Source organism: Cherax quadricarinatus, chromosome 59 (genome assembly GCF_038502225.1).
Source record: "Cherax quadricarinatus isolate ZL_2023a chromosome 59, ASM3850222v1, whole genome shotgun sequence".
Lineage (NCBI taxonomy): Eukaryota > Metazoa > Arthropoda > Malacostraca > Decapoda > Parastacidae > Cherax > Cherax quadricarinatus.
The window spans coordinates 15,516,071-15,535,229 of NC_091350.1; the positions used below are offsets into that span (position 1 = coordinate 15,516,071).

The 19,159-nt window shown below is 41.0% G+C and overlaps 1 protein-coding gene across 7 annotated transcripts in view; it reads left to right on the forward strand.

Moving 5' to 3' along the window:
• The window catches only part of kri (uracil phosphoribosyltransferase krishah), a 145,524-nt gene extending 128,892 nt beyond the window's left edge, over window positions 1-16,632 (forward strand). For all 7 annotated transcript variants that reach the window (XM_070097773.1, XM_070097774.1, XM_070097772.1 and 4 more), the window contains one exon: window positions 15,323-16,632. In XM_070097773.1, coding sequence (XP_069953874.1) covers window positions 15,323-15,397 — 75 coding nt within the window. In that variant the 3' untranslated portion in view covers window positions 15,398-16,632. The remainder of the gene's footprint in view (window positions 1-15,322) is intronic.
• The last annotated feature ends 2,527 nt before the right edge of the window (window positions 16,633-19,159 follow it).

Here is a 19,159-nt window from a genome sequence, read left to right on the forward strand (position 1 = left end):
TTATGTAATAAACACACTACGTAACATAAACATGATACATACACCCACAGTATAAAAACTGACATAAATGTGAGATTTGTTTACCAAGTGGATTGTAGGAGTGTCGGAAGAATTACGTTTTCTCTGGTCAAACACCAGTTACTTAACTGTACAAAAATATTCCTTTTGTATGCCTTCACTCTATAGCTATTCATGACCCTTATGGGTTTAGCACTTCTTTTTTATTATGAGTATAATAATATCATCATTCACTCTAAAAATGGTGTGTTGTATGAGAATGGGAGTGTTGCTGTTTATTCTGTACTAACGTATAAGAGCATCATTCTACTGTACCACTGTGGAGACAACTTGTATACAATATAAGGTTTGTATGAATGTGTATGAACCATAAACAGACACTTCATCCGCTAGGAATTTTTATTGACCTAAGAAAAGCTTTTGACACAGTAGACCACGGCATCCTACTCCACAAACTTGACCATCATGGTATAAGAGGACATGCGCTTGCATATTTCAAATCCTACCTTACTAATAGGTATCAGTATGTCACCAATAAAGACACAGCATCATCAACACGGCCACTTGATACTGGAGTTCCGCAGGGAAGTGTCCTTGGACCCCTGCTCTTCCTCATTTACATCAATGATCTTCCAAACGTATCCCAACAGCTGAAACCCATTCTCTTTGCTGACGACACAACTTATGTCATCTCTCACCCTAATCTTGCCACCCTCAACACCATTGTTAATGAGGAGCTGCTCAAAATATCAACTTGGATGACAGCCAATAAACTTACACTTAACACTGACAAAACCTACTATATTATGTTTGGTAGCAGAGCAGGTGCTGCGCAACTTAACATTAAGATCGACAGCACTCTAATTGCCAGACATAATGAGGGCAAATTTCTAGGCCTATACCTTGACAACAACCTGAATTTCAGCACCCATATCCAACACACATCAAAAAAAGTATCCAAAACAGTTGGGATCCTCTCCAAGATACGATACTATGTGCCGCAAAATGCCCTTCTCACACTATACCATTCACTCATTTATCCATACCTCACCTATGCTATTTGTGCTTGGGGATCAACTGCAGCAATACACCTAAAGCCAATAATAACTCAACAAAAAGCTGCAATAAGAATAATCACTAATTCCCATCCCTGGCAACACCCCCCCCCCCCCCACTCTTCATAGATCTAAACTTACTCCCTGTTCAGAACATCCACACTTACTACTGTGCAATCTACATATACAGGACCTTAAATTCCAATATTAACCTTGACCTAAAATGCTTTCTTGATAGTTGTGACAGGACCCACAGGCATAACACCGGACACAAACATCTCTACGATATTCCCCGTGTCCGACTAAACCTTTACAAAAACTCAATGTATGTCAAAGGCCCTAAAATCTGGAAAACACTACCTGAAAACTCTAGAACAGCAAACACATTCATCACCTTCAAAACTACTGTTAGAAAACTTCTCATCTCCCTGATACACCCCATCAACTAACTACATAAAAACCACCTGGTGGTCCACATTTACACTCACTCGCCCATTTGACTATAAGCACAGAAATACATATCCTAATCTTAAAATAATGATTCCAAACTAGTCATAAGTTTGCCTGTGATACTCCAATATAGAAACTATGTATTGTGCCAAAACAAAAGCATTCACATTGCTAAACTCACAAACTAGTATTTGTCACTTAGTATTTAGTCAACTTACTCCACAATTTGTTATAATTTGGGGTTAAGAATTAATCTAAGTTTGCCCGAAATGCCTAGCCATGCTAGGTGTTCTAGTGGCCCCCTCTGTAATTATTATTTTACTACATGTAAACCACACAATAACCAAAATCTGTAAACCCTGCATTGTAATCCTTAAAGAGAATAAACTTTGATTTGATTTGATAGTAGTCTGTGTGGGTGGGGTGGCTAGGCGGGCTACCCTACCTCCCACACCTTACTTTCTACAAATAAATACTCTTCACCTCTCAACCTACATTAAGACCATTAAGACTACAAATATTTTAAGGTAAGTATGTAATGAGTGTACTCTATATGCATTTTATCACTCTAGGGCACTTTAAGCATCATAGTACAGTGGACCCCCGCTTGACGATCAGCTCCCAATGCGACCAATTATGTAAGTGTATTTATGTAAGTGCGTTTGTACGTGTATGTTTGGGGGTCTGAAATGGACTAATCTAATTCACAATATTCCTTATGGGAACAAATTCATTCAGTAATGGCACCTGAACATACTTCTGGAATGAAATAATATCGTAAACTGGGGGTCCACTGTATATTATGTGTGGGTGGGATGGCTAGGAGGGCTACCATACCTGACTTCTTACAATAAATACTACTTACCTTTTGCCCTACATTAAGACTACAAATATTTTGAGGTAAATAATGAGTGTAGTGTGTGTATTTTACATTCTATTGTTTTTAATGCCTAGTTCTATTGGTAACTCAATATATGTTAGTGTAAACTTATCTGGCATTTATATGCATTTATAAGTGGAAAACATGGCATTCTGCTTTCCGGCAGTAGCCTGAAACCTAACCAACCATATAAGTGGGGTCCTACTGTATATATTTTATGGTATATCTGTGTCAGCTGTCATATCTGAGTGCCTCCACAAAAAACAGTGATTATGTATGAATGATGGTGAAAGTGTTGAATGAAGAAAGTTTTTTCTTTTTTGGGTCACCCTGCCTCGGTGGGAAACGGCCAGCATGTCAAAAAAAAAAAAAAAAAAAAATATCTGTCAGAGATAGGCCTCTTCAAGGGGGGCTCCTTGGCGTGGTGAAGAGGCTCTTGGTCTGAGGAATTAGCCCTGTCGGTCTTCTTCCTCAGACCGAACCTAATTACCCCCCATTCTCCCCTCCCCTATCCCATCCTCCCCATCCTCCCCTTTTTCCATTCCTCCTCCTCCTCCTCACCCCTCCCTTTTGCCCTTCCTCTTTTTGGCCTTCGGGATTTCTCCCACAGGCGCGCTAGTTCCTAGGTAGGGGAAAGGACACCGGGGTCCATCCCATTCCGTTGAGGTTCTTGGCGGTGGCGTAGTTTGCCGTGGAATCTGGATTGCCTGGGGATGTCCCGATCCCTCTCCGGTATCCCGGAGTAGCTTGGGGTGTCTTTTGGGCGACGGGTGTATCTCTGGAAGCCACCTTTCGGATTCCGGGGGTGGTGGCCGAAGGAGGTATGCTTTGTGGCGGATATCCGGCCGCCCTCTCTTTTGTCCACCGAGGTAGCTCGGCAGATGTGAGGTTGCTATCCCGGATTGCTGGTTTACTGGCATGAAGGGTAGGGTATGGCACGGGTTCCATGCTGCATCTGCGCTACTAGCGGTGTTGAGGTCCTCTTGGGCGCGGAGGGAGATTTCCGGCCCTTTCATTCCTCCTAGGAACTATTCCTCCCCGCTCCCCCCTTTTTTTATTCTTTTTTTTATTTTTATTTTCTTTTCTTCTTTCTTTTTTTTTCTTAAAAACAAAAAGCAAAGGAGTAACCTAACCATGGAAGCCCTAGTCCATGAAACCACTACCCCCGGGCCCCTTCTTGATACCGCACCCCATTCTGACCCTGCCTTGTGTTTAGACCACTCTTCGGACACTCCTGATGCCCCTGTACCTCTTGCTGGTGCTGTTTCCTCACCCGCTTCAGGTACCGGGGCTTCGACTGACTCCTTCGATTTGTCTGATCTCCGCTCTCCTTTGACTATGCTTCCGGCTTCTCCCTCTACGGTACGGCAATTTTCGAATCGCCCACCCATTTCCTGCCGGACCAACTCCGGTCCTACTCCTAAACGCCAACGTCAATCTCCTGATGATGCTCTGTCGTTACCTTCCCATTCTACTCGGAAAAGACCAACACGTCAAGCACTCCCTCTCCACGCTCAGTTTCGGACCACACAATGGACTAAATTCTTTACTTTAAGACCATCTTCTTCTTCTGCCTACCTTTCTGACCATAGTATTGCCAAAGCGCTCCTGCGTCATGTTGGCAGAGATATTTCATTTCATGCTCTCAAGAGCGGTACGAGCATCGTCACTGTCCAGAATGCTACCCAAGCTCATGATCTTTCTCTCCTTTCGAATATCGATACTACTCCTATCACTATTGAAAAACATCTTTCTCTCAATTCTTGTAGTGGTACTGTCATTCTGCCCCATACCATAGTCCAACAGAATTTCCAGTCATGTGGCAATGACATTTTTGAACAGCTGGAACTCCAGGATCTCCCAATCCTCAAAGTAGACACTTATGTCCTTCCTGCCCGGGGGCGGAGACGTTACCCTTGCAATGTGGCTCGTTTAACTTTTGACAACCGAGAACTCCCGTCCTCTGTATATGTCGCGGGACATCGGTTACAAGTTCGAAAGGTGATACCTACACCGCAACAATGTAGAAATTGCTGGCGTTTTGGTCACCCAGCGAAATATTGCAGATCTATGGCCGAATGCCCAGTCTGTGGTGCCGACGACCATTCTAATACATCTTGCAGTCAACCTCCATCTTGCCTTAATTGTAATGAAGCTCACCCTTCGTACTCCCGCCGTTGCCAGGTCTACTTAAATGAACGTGAAATCCGTTGCCTCAAAGAGGCAGAAGGTCTCCCTTATGCTATGGCAGTTACTCATCTCCGCCTCCAAGGGAGACTACCCCGTGTTTCTTATTCTCGTGTTTCCAAACGTCCCCCCACTTCTGGGGTCCCATCTTCTGCAGCCTCCTCTGTTGTTACCCCTCCCATAGCCACTACGGCATCTAATCCTTTTGCTGTCCTTGGCTCTGACGTCCCGACTACAACTCAGTCTGTTCTCACATCTTCGCGTCCTTCCTCACAAGCCCCAGTCTCGACAAGACCTCGTACGACACCTAATACCAATCGCCCCTCTACTCAGAAGTCCAAAAAATCCACATTGCTCAAATCTTCTTTGCCTCTTCCTTCCCTTCTTCCACCTCCACACTTTACCTTTCCAGTCTCTGTACCTAGTTCTTCCCCTCTCTCTGGCTCTATTACAAGTGTGGAGATTCACCCTCCTCCTCGTACTATGCCTTCCACCCCCGTCCCCTCCCAAGTTTCTCCCTCTTCTGTCACCTCCCAGGTTTCTGCCTCTTCTGTCCCCCCCCACACTTCATCTCCAGTCCCTTACACTTTTCCCTCCCCCTCTACTTTGGTACAGTCCATTACTGTCCCAATCTTTACTCACCCTCCTCCTCCTATCTCCAATATGGCCTCCCATACATCTTTGAATTCAGAAACACTTGAAGCCATTTCAGAATATATTGCAGAGACTAAACCTTCAATGGACACTGATTCACTTCCTGTTCCTTCTCTTCCCTCTCCTCCATCTTCACAACCCCATTCTTCGCAACGCTCCGTTCCTTCGCTACTTGAACATCTTCCAATGCCACCACACGTTGACTTTTCTAACCCCTCTAGTCCGTAGGTGCCTTTACCTACAGATTCCTGATATTTTCTTCATCGCCAATCATGGCCTGTTTACAGTGGAATATCCGCGGCCTCAGGGGTAATCGGGGTGAGCTTCAGATGTTGCTTTCCAGGTTTTCCCCTGTTGGTGCTTGCTTACAAGAACCAAAATTACACTCGGCTGTTTTCCAACCTATCTCAGGCTATAATTTATTGTATTCTTCGGATCCTTTCTCAGATGGGACCTTTAATGAAAGAGCCCTTCTTCTACGCAATGATATTCCGTACTGTCAACTATTTGTCCATACCTCGCTGCATTACACTGCAGCCCGTATCCACTTGAATAAGTGGTTTACAATATGTTCTTTATATCTCTCTCCTTCTCGAGCATTTTCTATCCCAGACTTTGCCTTTCTTGTTTCATCCTTACCACCACCACTTCTGTTACTTGGTGATTTTAATGCCCACCATTTCCTCTGGGGGGGGGGGTCTCATTGTGACTCACGTGGCATTCAGTTGGAGGCTTTTCTTGCCTCTCACCCCCTCCATGTTTTAAATACGGGTACTCCCACCCATTTTGATCCTCGTACTCATACTCTCTCTTGCATCGATCTATCAGTCTGCTCTTCCTCCACTGCACTAGACTTCACCTGGTCTGTTCTACCAGACTTACATGACAGCGATCATTTTCCGATCATTCTTACTTCTCCTTCCTATTCACCACCTTTCCATAGCCCTCGCTGGCAATTTGATCGGGCAAATTGGGATCTTTACTCACACCTCACTGCTTTTAGTGAGGTTCCTTCTTCATCCTCCATTGATGAGCTCCTACACATCTTCTCGACATCAGTTTATACCGCAGCTTCTCATTCTATACCCCAAACCTCAGGCAGGCATTCTCAGAAGTGCGTGCCTTGGTGGTCTCCTGCTTGTGCTCGTGCAGTACGTTTGAAACGTGCTGCATGGGGCAGGTACCGGTACAATAGAACCGCTGAGAGACTTGTTGATTTTAAGCAGAAGCGTGCGATCGCTCGCCGTGTCATCCGTGAAGCTAAACGCACTTGTTGGCGAGACTATGTTTCCACCATCACCTCTGCTTCTTCTATGAGTGCAGTCTGGAAAAAAGTGAGGAAATTGAGTGGTAAATACTCTCCTGACCCGGCTCCTGTTCTACGGGTCACTGGTGTTGATATAGCAAACCCTCTCGACGTTGCCATTGAACTTGGCACACATCTGGTCCGTATTTCCCGAGGGCTACATCTATGCCCCCTCGTTTCTTTCCTCAAAGTCTGCCAGAGAGTTAGTACCCTTGGACTTTTCTTCTCTCGGAGAAGAACAGTATAATGTGCCTTTTACACTTCAAGAACTGGAGGCAACGCTCTCAGCTTGCCGATCATCGGCAGCTGGGCCTGATGACATTCATATTCGTATGTTACAACATTTACATCGGTCAGCCCTTGTAGTCCTCTTACACCTCTTCAATCTTATTTGGGCACAAGGAGTTCTTCCCCAGCTGTGGAAATCTGCCATTGTTCTCCCTTTCCGCAAACCGGGTACTACAGGACATGATGCCTCCCACTATCGCCCCATCGCTCTTACTAGTGCAGTTTGCAAAGTGATGGAACGCCTCGTAAATCGACGTTTAATGTGGTATTTAGAGACTCGCAACAGTCTCTCCGCTAGTCAATATGGCTTTCGTAAGGGTCGTTCTACCATAGACCCCTTACTACGCTTGGATACGTATGTTCGTAATGCCTTTGCGAATAATCACTCAGTTATTGCCATATTTTTTGACCTTGAGAAGGCATATGACACAACTTGGAGGTATAATATTTTGGCCCAGGCCCATTCCTTAGGCCTCCGAGGCAATCTACCATCCTTCCTTAAGAACTTTTTAACTGACAGACATTTCCGTGTTCGAGTCAATAATGTTCTTTCCCCGGACTTCGTCCAAGCTGAAGGTGTCCCTCAGGGATGTGTTCTAAGCACAACACTTTTTCTCCTTGCTATAAATGATTTGGCCTCTGTTCTTCCACCCAATATTTGGTCATCACTCTATGTTGATGACTTCGCTATTGCTTGTGCAGGCGCTGACTGTCACCTTATTGCAGTTTCTCTCCAGCATGCGGTCGACCGTGTTTCCACTTGGGCCACGACACATGGGTTTAAATTTTCAAGTACCAAAACTCACCAAATTACTTTCACTAGACACTCTGTTATCTCCGATCATCCTTTGTATCTCTATGGCTCCCGTATCCCCGAACGTGATACAGTCAGGTTTCTAGGCCTTCTCTTTGACCGTCGGTTAACCTGGAAACCTCACATTACCTCTCTGAAGGCAACTTGTCACAGCCGGCTAAACCTTCTTAAAACCCTTGCTCATCTTTCCTGGGGAGCTGATCGTCGAACTCTGCTTCGCCTACATTCAGCCCTCGTTTTATCGAAACTCGATTATGGTGACCAGATTTATTCTGCGGCCTCTCCTGCTACTCTCTCTAGCCTTAACTCTATCCATCACCAAGGCTTACGTTTGTGCCTTGGTGCTTTTTGCTCTTCCCCTGTTGAGAGCCTCTATACAGAAGCAAATGTTCCATCCTTGTCTGATCGCCGTGATGCCCATTGCCTTCGTTACTATGTACGCTCTCACGATCTACACAATCCTTCCATTTATAGAATGGTCACCGATATTAGTAGACATTCTTTATTCGTTCGCCGCCCCTGTTTGCTCCGTCCCTTTTCTCTTCGCCTACATTCACTCTTGTCTTCCCTTCAGTTACCACCTTTATATGTTCATGTAGCATCTCACTTTTCCCTACCCCCCTGGGAAGTTCCAGCTGTTCGGGTCTGTTCTTTCTCACTCCCTTGCTCGAAAGCTCAACTGCCTACGGTGGCTTCCCGCTCTCTTTTTCTTGATCACTTCCACTCCCATTCTCATGCCACCGCTGTGTACACAGATGGCTCTAAGTCTTCAGACGGCGTCGGATTCGCAGCAGTGTTTCCGGACAGCGTCATACGGGGGCATTTACTATCTTCAGCTAGCATTTTTACTGCTGAATTGTATGCCATTCTTGCAGCACTTATTCGTATCGCATCTATGCCTGTGTCATCATTTGTAGTAGTCTCAGACTCCCTTAGTGCTCTACAGGCTATACGAAAATTTGATACATCTCATCCCCTAGTTCTCCGTATCCAACTTTGGCTACGCCGTATCTCTACCAAACATAAAGATATTGTTTTTTGTTGGGTCCCTGGTCATGTCGACGTACAGGGCAATGAACAGGCAGACACTGCTGCGCGGTCAGCAGTACATGACCTACCAATTTCCTATCGAGGTGTTCCATTTCTGGACTATTTTGCTGCAATAGCTACCCACCTTCGCACCCGTTGGCAACAACGTTGGTCAACTCTGCTCGGTAACAAACTTCATTCTATTAAACCGAGCATAGGTTACTGGCCGTCTTCTTGTCATCAGTGCCGAGGTTGGGAGACCACTCTCTCCCGCCTTCGCATTGGCCACACTCGTCTTACTCATGGGTATCTCATGGAGAGGCACCCTGTTCCTCTCTGTGAGCAGTGTCAAGTTCCAGTATCGATTAGCCACATTCTGTTAGACTGCCCTCTCTATCAACGAGCACGCAGAATTTACCTCCAACGTCGTCTTCGTTCTACTACTCTCTCTTTACCTTCCCTTCTTGCTGATGGACCCTCCTTTAATCCTGACTCTCTCATTGACTTCTTGACAACGACTGATTTACTCCACAAACTCTGATGATACTTTTCGCACTCCCCTCAGCCCTTTCTAGTTCAGTCTCTTTCTGCCCTTTACCCTTTCACCATCCACTACCCCGCTGTTATCCGTAACCTATTACTCATCCATCTCCCTTTTGCCACCTGATGCCCTCGCTTCCTTCCTGCCCTGCAGCGCTGTATAGTCCTTGTGGCTTAGCGCTTCTTTTTGATTATAATAATAATAATGTCAGAGATAGGAAGCTCTAGGTCCCTCTAGCCAAGCAATTAACCTTCCTCTAGCATGCAAACCACAACAGCTCACTAACACCCAGGTACCTATTTACTGTTATGTGAGTAGGAGCATTGGTTGTAAGGATGATTATAAAATTATCTTGCTACATGATGGAATGAACCTAACATTAGAAATGATGTTTAATTTTTTTAAAGTGCCTTGGACTTCGGGAAGAGTTCCATAACATCCATACTGTAGAATGAGTCACAACACTGTGGCTGGAACAAGTAACTTTTAACACTTTAACCCTTTCACTGCCCAGACCCTCCCAAAATTATTATTGCTCTCATTTAAAAATAAAAAATTCTTCTGAAATGGTAGGGAATATTTTTTTAAAGGTAATGACAAAAAAGTACGAAATTTTCAGAATTATGCAGGCATAATTTATGCATTAACGATTTCCCCGACTTTGGGTCCTATTTAAGCCAATTCCATTGCTCCATTCGACCAAATTCTTAGCTATTTCACTAGTAGGCTTTCCTTTCTATTGATTGAGCACAAGCCTCCCATTAAACTATTAGAACTACCCTACAAAATGCACAGAAGTTTGTAATTTTGCCAATTTTACACAAAACTAAAAAAAATACCAATTTAAAAAATGAGTTCAAAATAAACAATTTGGACATTCCTGGCATTAAAACATTTCCTCTGTTCATTAATCACGCCCCCAGGCATCTCCTGTATTCCATTTACCTTCCATTTTGAATTCATAATTGCACAAAAATAGAAGATTTACTTCTGTTTCCTGGATAATAAAATATCAGAAATGATTGGTCATGGTTTGACATCCCAATAATTAAATCAGACCTATTAAAAACCCATCAAGCAGACTTAGAGCCCAATTTAAAGTTATTTCCAGTCCTGATATCAACCATCATCATGATGAAGAATTGAGACACTTATGCAACACATGGGAATCTTTATTGAAGAGACTGTTTCACCACACAGTGGCTTCATCAGTCCAATACAAAGTAGAAATGGGTAAGGAGAGGAGAAGTTTGAGGTAATCAGTCCCTCAACCTGGAATCGATGTGTTCAGTCCATCACTCTTGTAGGAAATGCAGCATAGGGCCAGAGAGGTGGCTTATATACTGCAGTCAGATGAGGTGAAGCAGGAGGAGGCGGGGTCACAGTGGGACCTGCCACTAGTGTAAGTAGGTCGTCGTCCAAAGGTTGGGCAAGCGTTGAAGTCTTTGTACCAAGATCCCATTATGTTGCAGTGTCTGACAGATGTGATAAACGGTTACCCTTACCCATTTCTACTTTGTATTGGACTGATGAAGCCACTGTGTGGTGAAATGTTTCTTCAATAAAGATTCCCATGTGTTGCATAAGTGTCTCAGTTCTTCAACTTGACGGTTTTCTAAACCAAAACCGTTCATCACAACCATCATCATCTCTATTTCTGTAGTATGTCTTCTATCAAATGATACCAAACAGCCAATAAAACCATAACATTTTTTTTAGGAAACACCAAACACATGATCAGAGTTTTGCTTTTCCCATCATGCACTGCATGGGGCAGGATTTTTATTTCATACCGTACACACCACACAGACCCATTCTCTCGTCTAGGCCAAAATTTACCACTTGGAGCTTATCAAAGTGAGCTGAGCTCATGACATAGAACTGCATTGTCATGGCCTCAATGATGTAATTCTACGTGATGGCCACTGAAAGGGTTAACACTGTATGTCCTTTAAATATACAAGGCAAAGTTAGACAGTAGTCTGCAAAAATTAACAAGTAATCTTACATTGTAATCTAGAAAATACTAAATATTGAGTGATTACAGTAAAGAAAGCCTGAATTTAATGTGAGGTAATACAGTAATAAAAGGGATTAGGAGGGAAACAAAACTATGAATATTTCTCATCAGGCTGCTTTGTTGCTTCTAAATAGTGAAAACAGGTTTCATTCTCAATAACATTTTAACCCTTTGACTGTCGAAGGGCCAAATCCTGAAGTTGCTTCTGGTGTCGCAAAATATTCGAAAAAAAAAAAAATTATTTTTTCTTATGAAATGATAGAGAATCTTTTCCCGATTGTAAAGACACCAAAAAAACGAAATTTGATGGAAAACTGACGGAATTACGCTCTCGCGAAGTTAGCGACTTCGGCGATATTTAAAAATCGGCAATTTCGCCCACTTTGAGCCCTATTTTCGGCTAATTCCGTTATTCCAGTCAACCAAACTCATAACTATTTCTTCAGAACTCTATTTTTTCTATCGATTGAGTACAAGAAACTGCCCATTTACCGATTTCAACTACCCAATAACATGGTCAGAAATTTGCAATTTGGCCAATTTCACGAAAATTAAAAAATACGACAATTTCAAAATAAGGTCCAGAATGAACAATGCAGACATTCCTGGCTCTAAAATAACATTTTCTTTGTTCATCAGTCATGTCTCCAGGTCCCTGTGATATTACTCTTGCTTTTTATTTTGAAATTTTATTCAAACAAAAAATAGAAGATTTACTGTTATGCAGACTACTGCAATACTGTAATAATTGTAAAAATTACATCAACCCATTCATGACTGCGTATTAGAATGGCTATTTGGACATTTATTGGACAATGACATCATTTGTTCACTTTTGAACATCGGCAAAAATCAAACATTTCCTGTACTTTGTGCTCCATTTCCAGGTTCTTTTTATAGTAAAATTAATCAAAATCACCTCCATTTCTATAATATAGTTTCCATTCTATCAAATGAGACCAAGAAAACGAGAATACAACCACAAATACTATACGAAAATAGACCACAAAGTCGGCATTTTAATTAAAAAAAACGGTCGGAGTTTTTTTTTTCTCATTATGCACTGCGTGCTCCAGGATTTTTTTTATGTGGTGCACACTGACCACACAGACCCATTCTCTCACATGTGGGCCTACTAGCTTTCTCCTGCCTGATTTGAAGCCGCTAGAATTTATGAGTATATATACGTCAAACACGGTACCTCACAAACGTATATATACAGCCGCGACAGTCAAAGGGTTAATGTTAAGCATCATTTAATCATCCTTTTTAATGTTACTTTACCCATATGCTGGCCACCTTCTCTGGTAGCAGGTTTCAAGTTGCTCAAATGCTTGACTTAATCCAGCAACCCATATTTCAGTATAAATAAGGGAAGATTTTTCCCTTTAGTCAAAATTTGCTCTAAATAATATGATTTTAATATGATTGAGGCTACAACTAATAGACCTGACCTTTTTTCATTATATTCATTATTATTATTCATTATTATTTCATTATATTCATTATTATTATTCATTATTATATTCATTATTATTGAAAGAATTAGAGGTAAGACAGAGAGTGGGATTGCAGATTAGCATGGAGGCTTTTGGGGATGTGTAGATCAAGTGTTTACATTAAAGCATATATGTGAACAATATTTAGATAAAGGAAGGGAAGTTTTCATTGCATTTATGGATTTAGAATAGGCATATGATAGTGGATAGGGGAGCTATGTGGCAGATGTTACAAGTGTATGGAATAGGTAGTAAGTTACTAAATGCTATAAAGTGTGTTTATGAGGATAGTGAGGCTCAGGTTAGGGTGTGTAGGAGAGAGGGAGATTACTTTCCAGTTAAAGTAGGTCTTAGACAGGGATGTATAATGTCACCATGGTTGTTTAATATATTTATAGATGGGGTTGTAAAAGAAGTAAATTTTAGGGTGTTGGGGAGAGGGGTGGGATTAAATTATGGGGAATCAAGTACAAAATGGGAGTTGACAGTTACTCTTTGCTGATGATACTATGCTTATGGGAGATTCTAAAGAAAAGTTGCAAAGACTAGTGGACGAGTTTGAGAGGGTGTGTAAAGGTAGAAAGTTGAAAATGAACATAGATAAGAGTAAGGTGATGAGGGTATCAAACAATTTAGATCAAGAAAAATTGGATATCACATTGGAGAGAGGGAGTATGTGTTACTTCATTGTCCCTTTTAACTTTGATGGTATGGTTCTTACTACATGTTCTAGTGTGGGGGTACCTTTTACATAAAGGCCTTATCAGTCTAGGTAATACTTACATTCATGATTGATCGTCTTCAGTGTCTCTGAAATCCTTTCTCCAGCCCTCTTCACAGCTTATTTAAACCACTATTACAAAAATAGATGTATATATTCAGGTAGATACAGAATATACAATTTTAGCACTCCTATTCAAAATATAACCTGCACACCCCTTAGCTGCTCCCCTAGGACAGCCCACATGGTGCATCTGAAGCAATTAGCCCTTCTTTCTTCTTGACTAACCTCTGGACTAACCAGTGTTTTGACACACTTTAGTCACCCTGGGTATGATGGCTACAACTTAAGGTATAAAACTCACCTCTGGAGCACACATAATACCCCAGAAAATAAAAAAGGACCCAGAGGTCCTACCAGCTTGAAGCCACCAAGGAGAGAGAGGGAGGGAGGGAGGGACCTAGCTAAGCTCCTCCCACGCCCACCAAAGCAAACAAAAGACTGTTGCCAAGCACAATTCTCTGGTTACCACAATTCTACCACACTTTATTTTACTTTTACAAAAGAAATACAGCTTTATAAACTACTTATTTAAATGTGTGTCTATAGTATAACCTATTATATTGAGAAAAACAGGTTTGACCCAGCTGCCTCTCAGCCCCTAAGAGAGATCTGACCTTAGGACCATTTAGTGCTGTGTCCCCATCAATTCAATATAATTAGGTATTCCAGCGTAATGGTTATTTAAATACATCAATATGTCTTGGGTCCCATAACAGTATGGAAGAAGTGAATGTTTTCAGATATTTGGGAGTTGACATGTCAGTGGATGGATTTATGAAGGATGAGGTTAATCATAGAACTGAATGAAGGGAAAAAAAGGTGAGTGGTGCATTCAGGTATTTCTGGAGACAAAAAACGTTATCCATGGAGGCAAAGAAGAGAACGTATGAAAGTATAGTGGTACCAACACTCTTATATGGGTATGAAGCTTGGGTTGTAAATGCCACAGCAAGGAGGCAACTGAGGGCAGTGGAGATGTCCTGTCTAAGGGAAGGACAATGTGTGGTGTAAATATTATGCAGAGAATTCAGTGTGGAAATTAGGAGGTGTGAAGTTAATAAAAGTATTAGTCAGAGGGCTGAAGAGGGGTTGTTGAGGTGGTTTGGTCATTTAGAGAGAATGGATCAAAGAATGACTTGGAGAGCGTATAAATCTGTAGAGGAAGGAAGGCGGGGTAGGGGTCATTCTCGAAAAGGTTGGAGGGAAGGGGGTAAAGGAGGTTTTGTGGGTGAGGGGCTTAGACTTCCAGCAAGCATGTATGAGCGTGTTAGGAGTGAATGGAGACAAATGGTTTTTGGGACCTGATGAGCTGTTGGAGTGTGAGCAGGGTAATATTTAGTGAAGGGATTCAGGGAAACCAGTGATTTTTATATATAGACTGACTTGAGCACTGGAAATGGGAAGTACAATGCCTGCACTTTAAAATAGGGATTTGGGATATTGGCAGTTTGGAGGGATATTTTATATACCTTTATATATGCCTCTAAACTGTTGTATCTGGGCACCTCCGCAAAGACAGTGATTGTGTGTGAGTGAGGTGAAAGTGTTGAATGATGATGAAAATATTTTCTTTTTGGGGATTTTCTTTCTTTTTGGGTCACCCTGCCTCGGTGGGAGACAGGCAACTTGTTGAAAAAAAAAATGTACTCTGTTATTCATAAAAACAGCAAAATAGTGTTGATAATAGCAAACTGTTAAGACAGTTGAAGATTAGTTTAGTGCTTTTATTAAAAGCACTGAATGACCAAATCAGTTCGTGCTTTGCAAATCATACAACTCAATTATATTATTTTTCAGATGCACATTCTCACATCAGAAGTTCATCCAGTTGCACCAAATCATTTTGGACAGAAGTACTTTGGCACAGATTAATGATAGGGGTTTTGACACAAAATGTATATACAATCAAAACTGAGCAAATGCATTTATGTATATATGCTAAGTGGAATGAAATTTCAAACTGCCGTTTATGTACGGTGTGGATCAGTTGTACCGACTGAATTTTTTTTAGTTATGAGGGCAAATGTGATTGGTTTTAAACATTTAGGATATTGTGAGCATTCATGTATGTCTATTTTCTAGTAGGTAGTTAATCTGCATTTGTCACATAAGCTATTATTTATATTGTTATATTTATTTACATTTAATTTTCTTAACTTTAATAATATTGTATAGACTGCAGTTTATCATATAATTTAAATTGTCTTCAATTCAAGTAGTTGATAATAAAACCTGCTGTGATTTATAAAGTGCAGAGGATTAGTCAACACTGCCAGATAATGTATTTAGACATTGTATAGAGAAACTAACATGTTTAACTTTGTTCATGCTGGGAGAAACCATTATTTGAGTGCAGCAGTAACAGATGGAGGAGCAATGTGATAAAAATTGATCCACATGGACCAATGCTCTGACTACAAATAGAATTTTCCCCTCTACTCCAACTCTTCATAGCTCTTCAACTTAAGAATAAGTTATTGTACAGAATCATTAAGGATTCTTCTCTTGTTTTGACCATCTGCAGAGCTTTTTAAGTATGTAAGACTACAGTACAGTAGTGAGAGAATAATAGCTTTGCTGCACCTTTTATCCAGATATTGGGCAGATCTGTGTTCAATGCCAACACATCTGCATTATATTTTTGGAATTGCTAAGTCTCTTAACTCAAGGTATTGCTCACTCCATCATCAGGTCTTAACATAACTACCAGCATGTGCCCACAACATTCCTCTGTTATGGAGTCTATACTTGCTACTCATCCCTCTGGACAATGTGTCTTGCACTCAGGAACATGGCACGATGTTAGACAAGTGAGGGAATTGTTGCATAATTGTTTGCAGACTGATGTAGTTGACTCTTATATAAATATATATTATATATACCATGACTTGTTCCATGTTGAATAAATATTTTCTTCAGAATTTCCATATTAATGAAGTAATAAAGAATTATGATATTGTATTTATTACTGCACAATCTTTATAAATGCAATTTTCTAGAAAAGCCTGCATGGGCTTAAAACAATTTTTGAAGTCTCTTTCAGACAGTACCTCCCACATACAAAAACAATGTATACTGTCTACAAAATAAAAATTTTTTCAGTGTAATCTCTATAATTCTTTTTCCTATATACTATACAGCAGAATCACAACCATATGACTCGAGTATGTGAGTAGAATGAGAACTGATGTAGCCTCATTCTGCATGATCACATTTACGTATAGCAGTCTAACCCTTCAACTGTCCTCCCCCTAGATAAAATTAAAAGCCTTTTCCGTGTTCACAAGTTGGGAAAAAAAATATTTTCTTTTAATATGGTAGAGAATCTTCTGGAAGTAAAGACAGCAAAAATGCAAAACCTGATGTATACAGTACAATACAGGAGGGCCCTGCTTTACAACACTTCTCTTTACAGTATTTCGCTAGTGCAGTGGCTTTCAATTTTACCCATTTTTCATTTATTAAGGGAGGGGCGATCAGGAAATTAAGATTGAAAAATTATGGAAAAAAAATATTTTCTTACTGAAAAATAGTGTAAAATTCTGGCAACATTTTGATGTAATCAGCTTGTTTCTATCATATTTATAAGTATGTTTTTCATTAAATGTAATGTTTGTGTTCTTGCTGTCGTCAAAAATACATGTTGACAATTAGTTTTTTTTTTTTCCTCCAAAAATTATGATTTTTATGATCGTTTCATTCTAAATACTACTCCACATGGCAACTTCTGTGCTGACTAAAGTGTAGAGTGCAGTGTGTCCGTCCCTTAGCAGGCTGTCAACAAGAATGGATGCAACACGCTGAGATTTATCATGTCGTGACCTTAGAATTTCACACCAAACAATAATAATAATAGCTCAGAAATAAGTTACTGACATTGTGTTCCTTTTTCTGTGATAAGTATTAATAGGATTGTCATGATTTTTGCACACGTTACTGACGAATGATGGTTCTACGAACATCCAGGGGGGATTTGCGATATTGTTTACAGCTTTGTTGTTAATTATTTTTTTTTTCCACACAAAAAAAAAAAATTAAAAAAGAAATCACTAACTTCAACATTTTTTTTTTTTATGGAATCTACTGACATTATTGCTGAAATGCCCTGGGTCAACAATAACCTAGCCTTTATCTTTCATCTGAAGTCAACTAGAGCATTGCGCATCTTCCCATTTTAGTAGAAAAAGGAGTTTTATGACCCACAAAATTGTGCATAATTTATTTTTTCTGTCTAACTTGAAGGCTAACAGTCAAAACAAAGTCTATATGTTTTTTATGCTGCTTAATCCACTGTCAAAATCTCATTGAGATCTGACCAAAAAAAAAATTTGGTGATTTTGTTCGCCCCTCCCTTAAAAGTTGATATGAATAAGACCTGGAAAACCTTATCTGAAATTCTAGGAACTAAAAAGATATCCAGAAACAGAGCAACCAAACTAACAAAACCAGATGAACCCCTACTCCTACCGACTGAAACAGCACTGAGACTCGGTCTCCTTCTCCACCATGGGAAAAAACCTAGCGAGCAGAATCCCAAGCTCAAACGCCCACCAAAAGACTACCTCACCGACACCTATCTGAATACACCATTCCTAGCTCCGACCAACCCAACAGAAGTCTCGCTCATCATCAACACACTTAAAAACAAGGTAGGAGATTTAAATAACTTATCACCTTTTATGTACAGAAAAAGCTTCTCAAGTATTGTTGCCAATTACTGCAACACTCTCTAACAAATCCACTGAATCATCCTCCTCCCCATCAATTCTCAAAATAGCAAGGGGTCACTCCAATCCACAAAGGAGATCAAGCAGACCTGAATAACTATATGCCGATATCTAACTTACCCCTTCTCTCTAAAATCTTTGAAAAATTAATTCATAGGCAAATCTATTCCTACATTGTCTCCCACAACATACTCAATCCCTGTCAGTTTGGATTCAGGCCAAATAAAAACACGAATGATGCTATTATACACGTGCTAGAACTAATATACACCGATCTCAAGAGAAAAGAAAACCCATTGAGAATCTTCATTGATTTACGTAAAGCTTTTGATACAGTTGACCATGAATAACAAAAAAAGGCACAATACCGTGACTGGAACGATACACAAATAACCTGCACATAGAAGAGAGGAGCTTACGACGACATTTTGGTCCGACTTGGACCATTTACAAAGTCACACTAATGAGGAGTACGAACGAATGAACAAGTTCAGGTAAGATCCCAATGGGATAAGCAGGGAAGACGGGACAGACGAAGAGTAGCTCTGGAGAGGAGTGTTCTTAGTCGTAGAAATAGAGCCAGGGCTTAACCCAGCAGCTAAGGCAATCGTGGGGGCAGACTTGAGAACAGGAATAGCAGGGACTTTTGCATTGAACTTGTTGTAGTTGAAGTCTTGAATCTTGAGTATCTGGCAGCAGGCTAGGTCACATCAGAGGGTAGAACACATATGGGAGTTATAGGAGTAACTGAGGAGGCAGGTTTGCAGTGGAGCCATTTTCGAACTTTTTGAAGCTGCTCCTAGATAGGTGGTATAATTTAGCCTTGTTACTGAAGGTGAAACGTAGAGGCTTGATAAACTCAAGAACTTGGGTGTGTGTGAAGTGAAGAGGTGATTCACAGGCATAC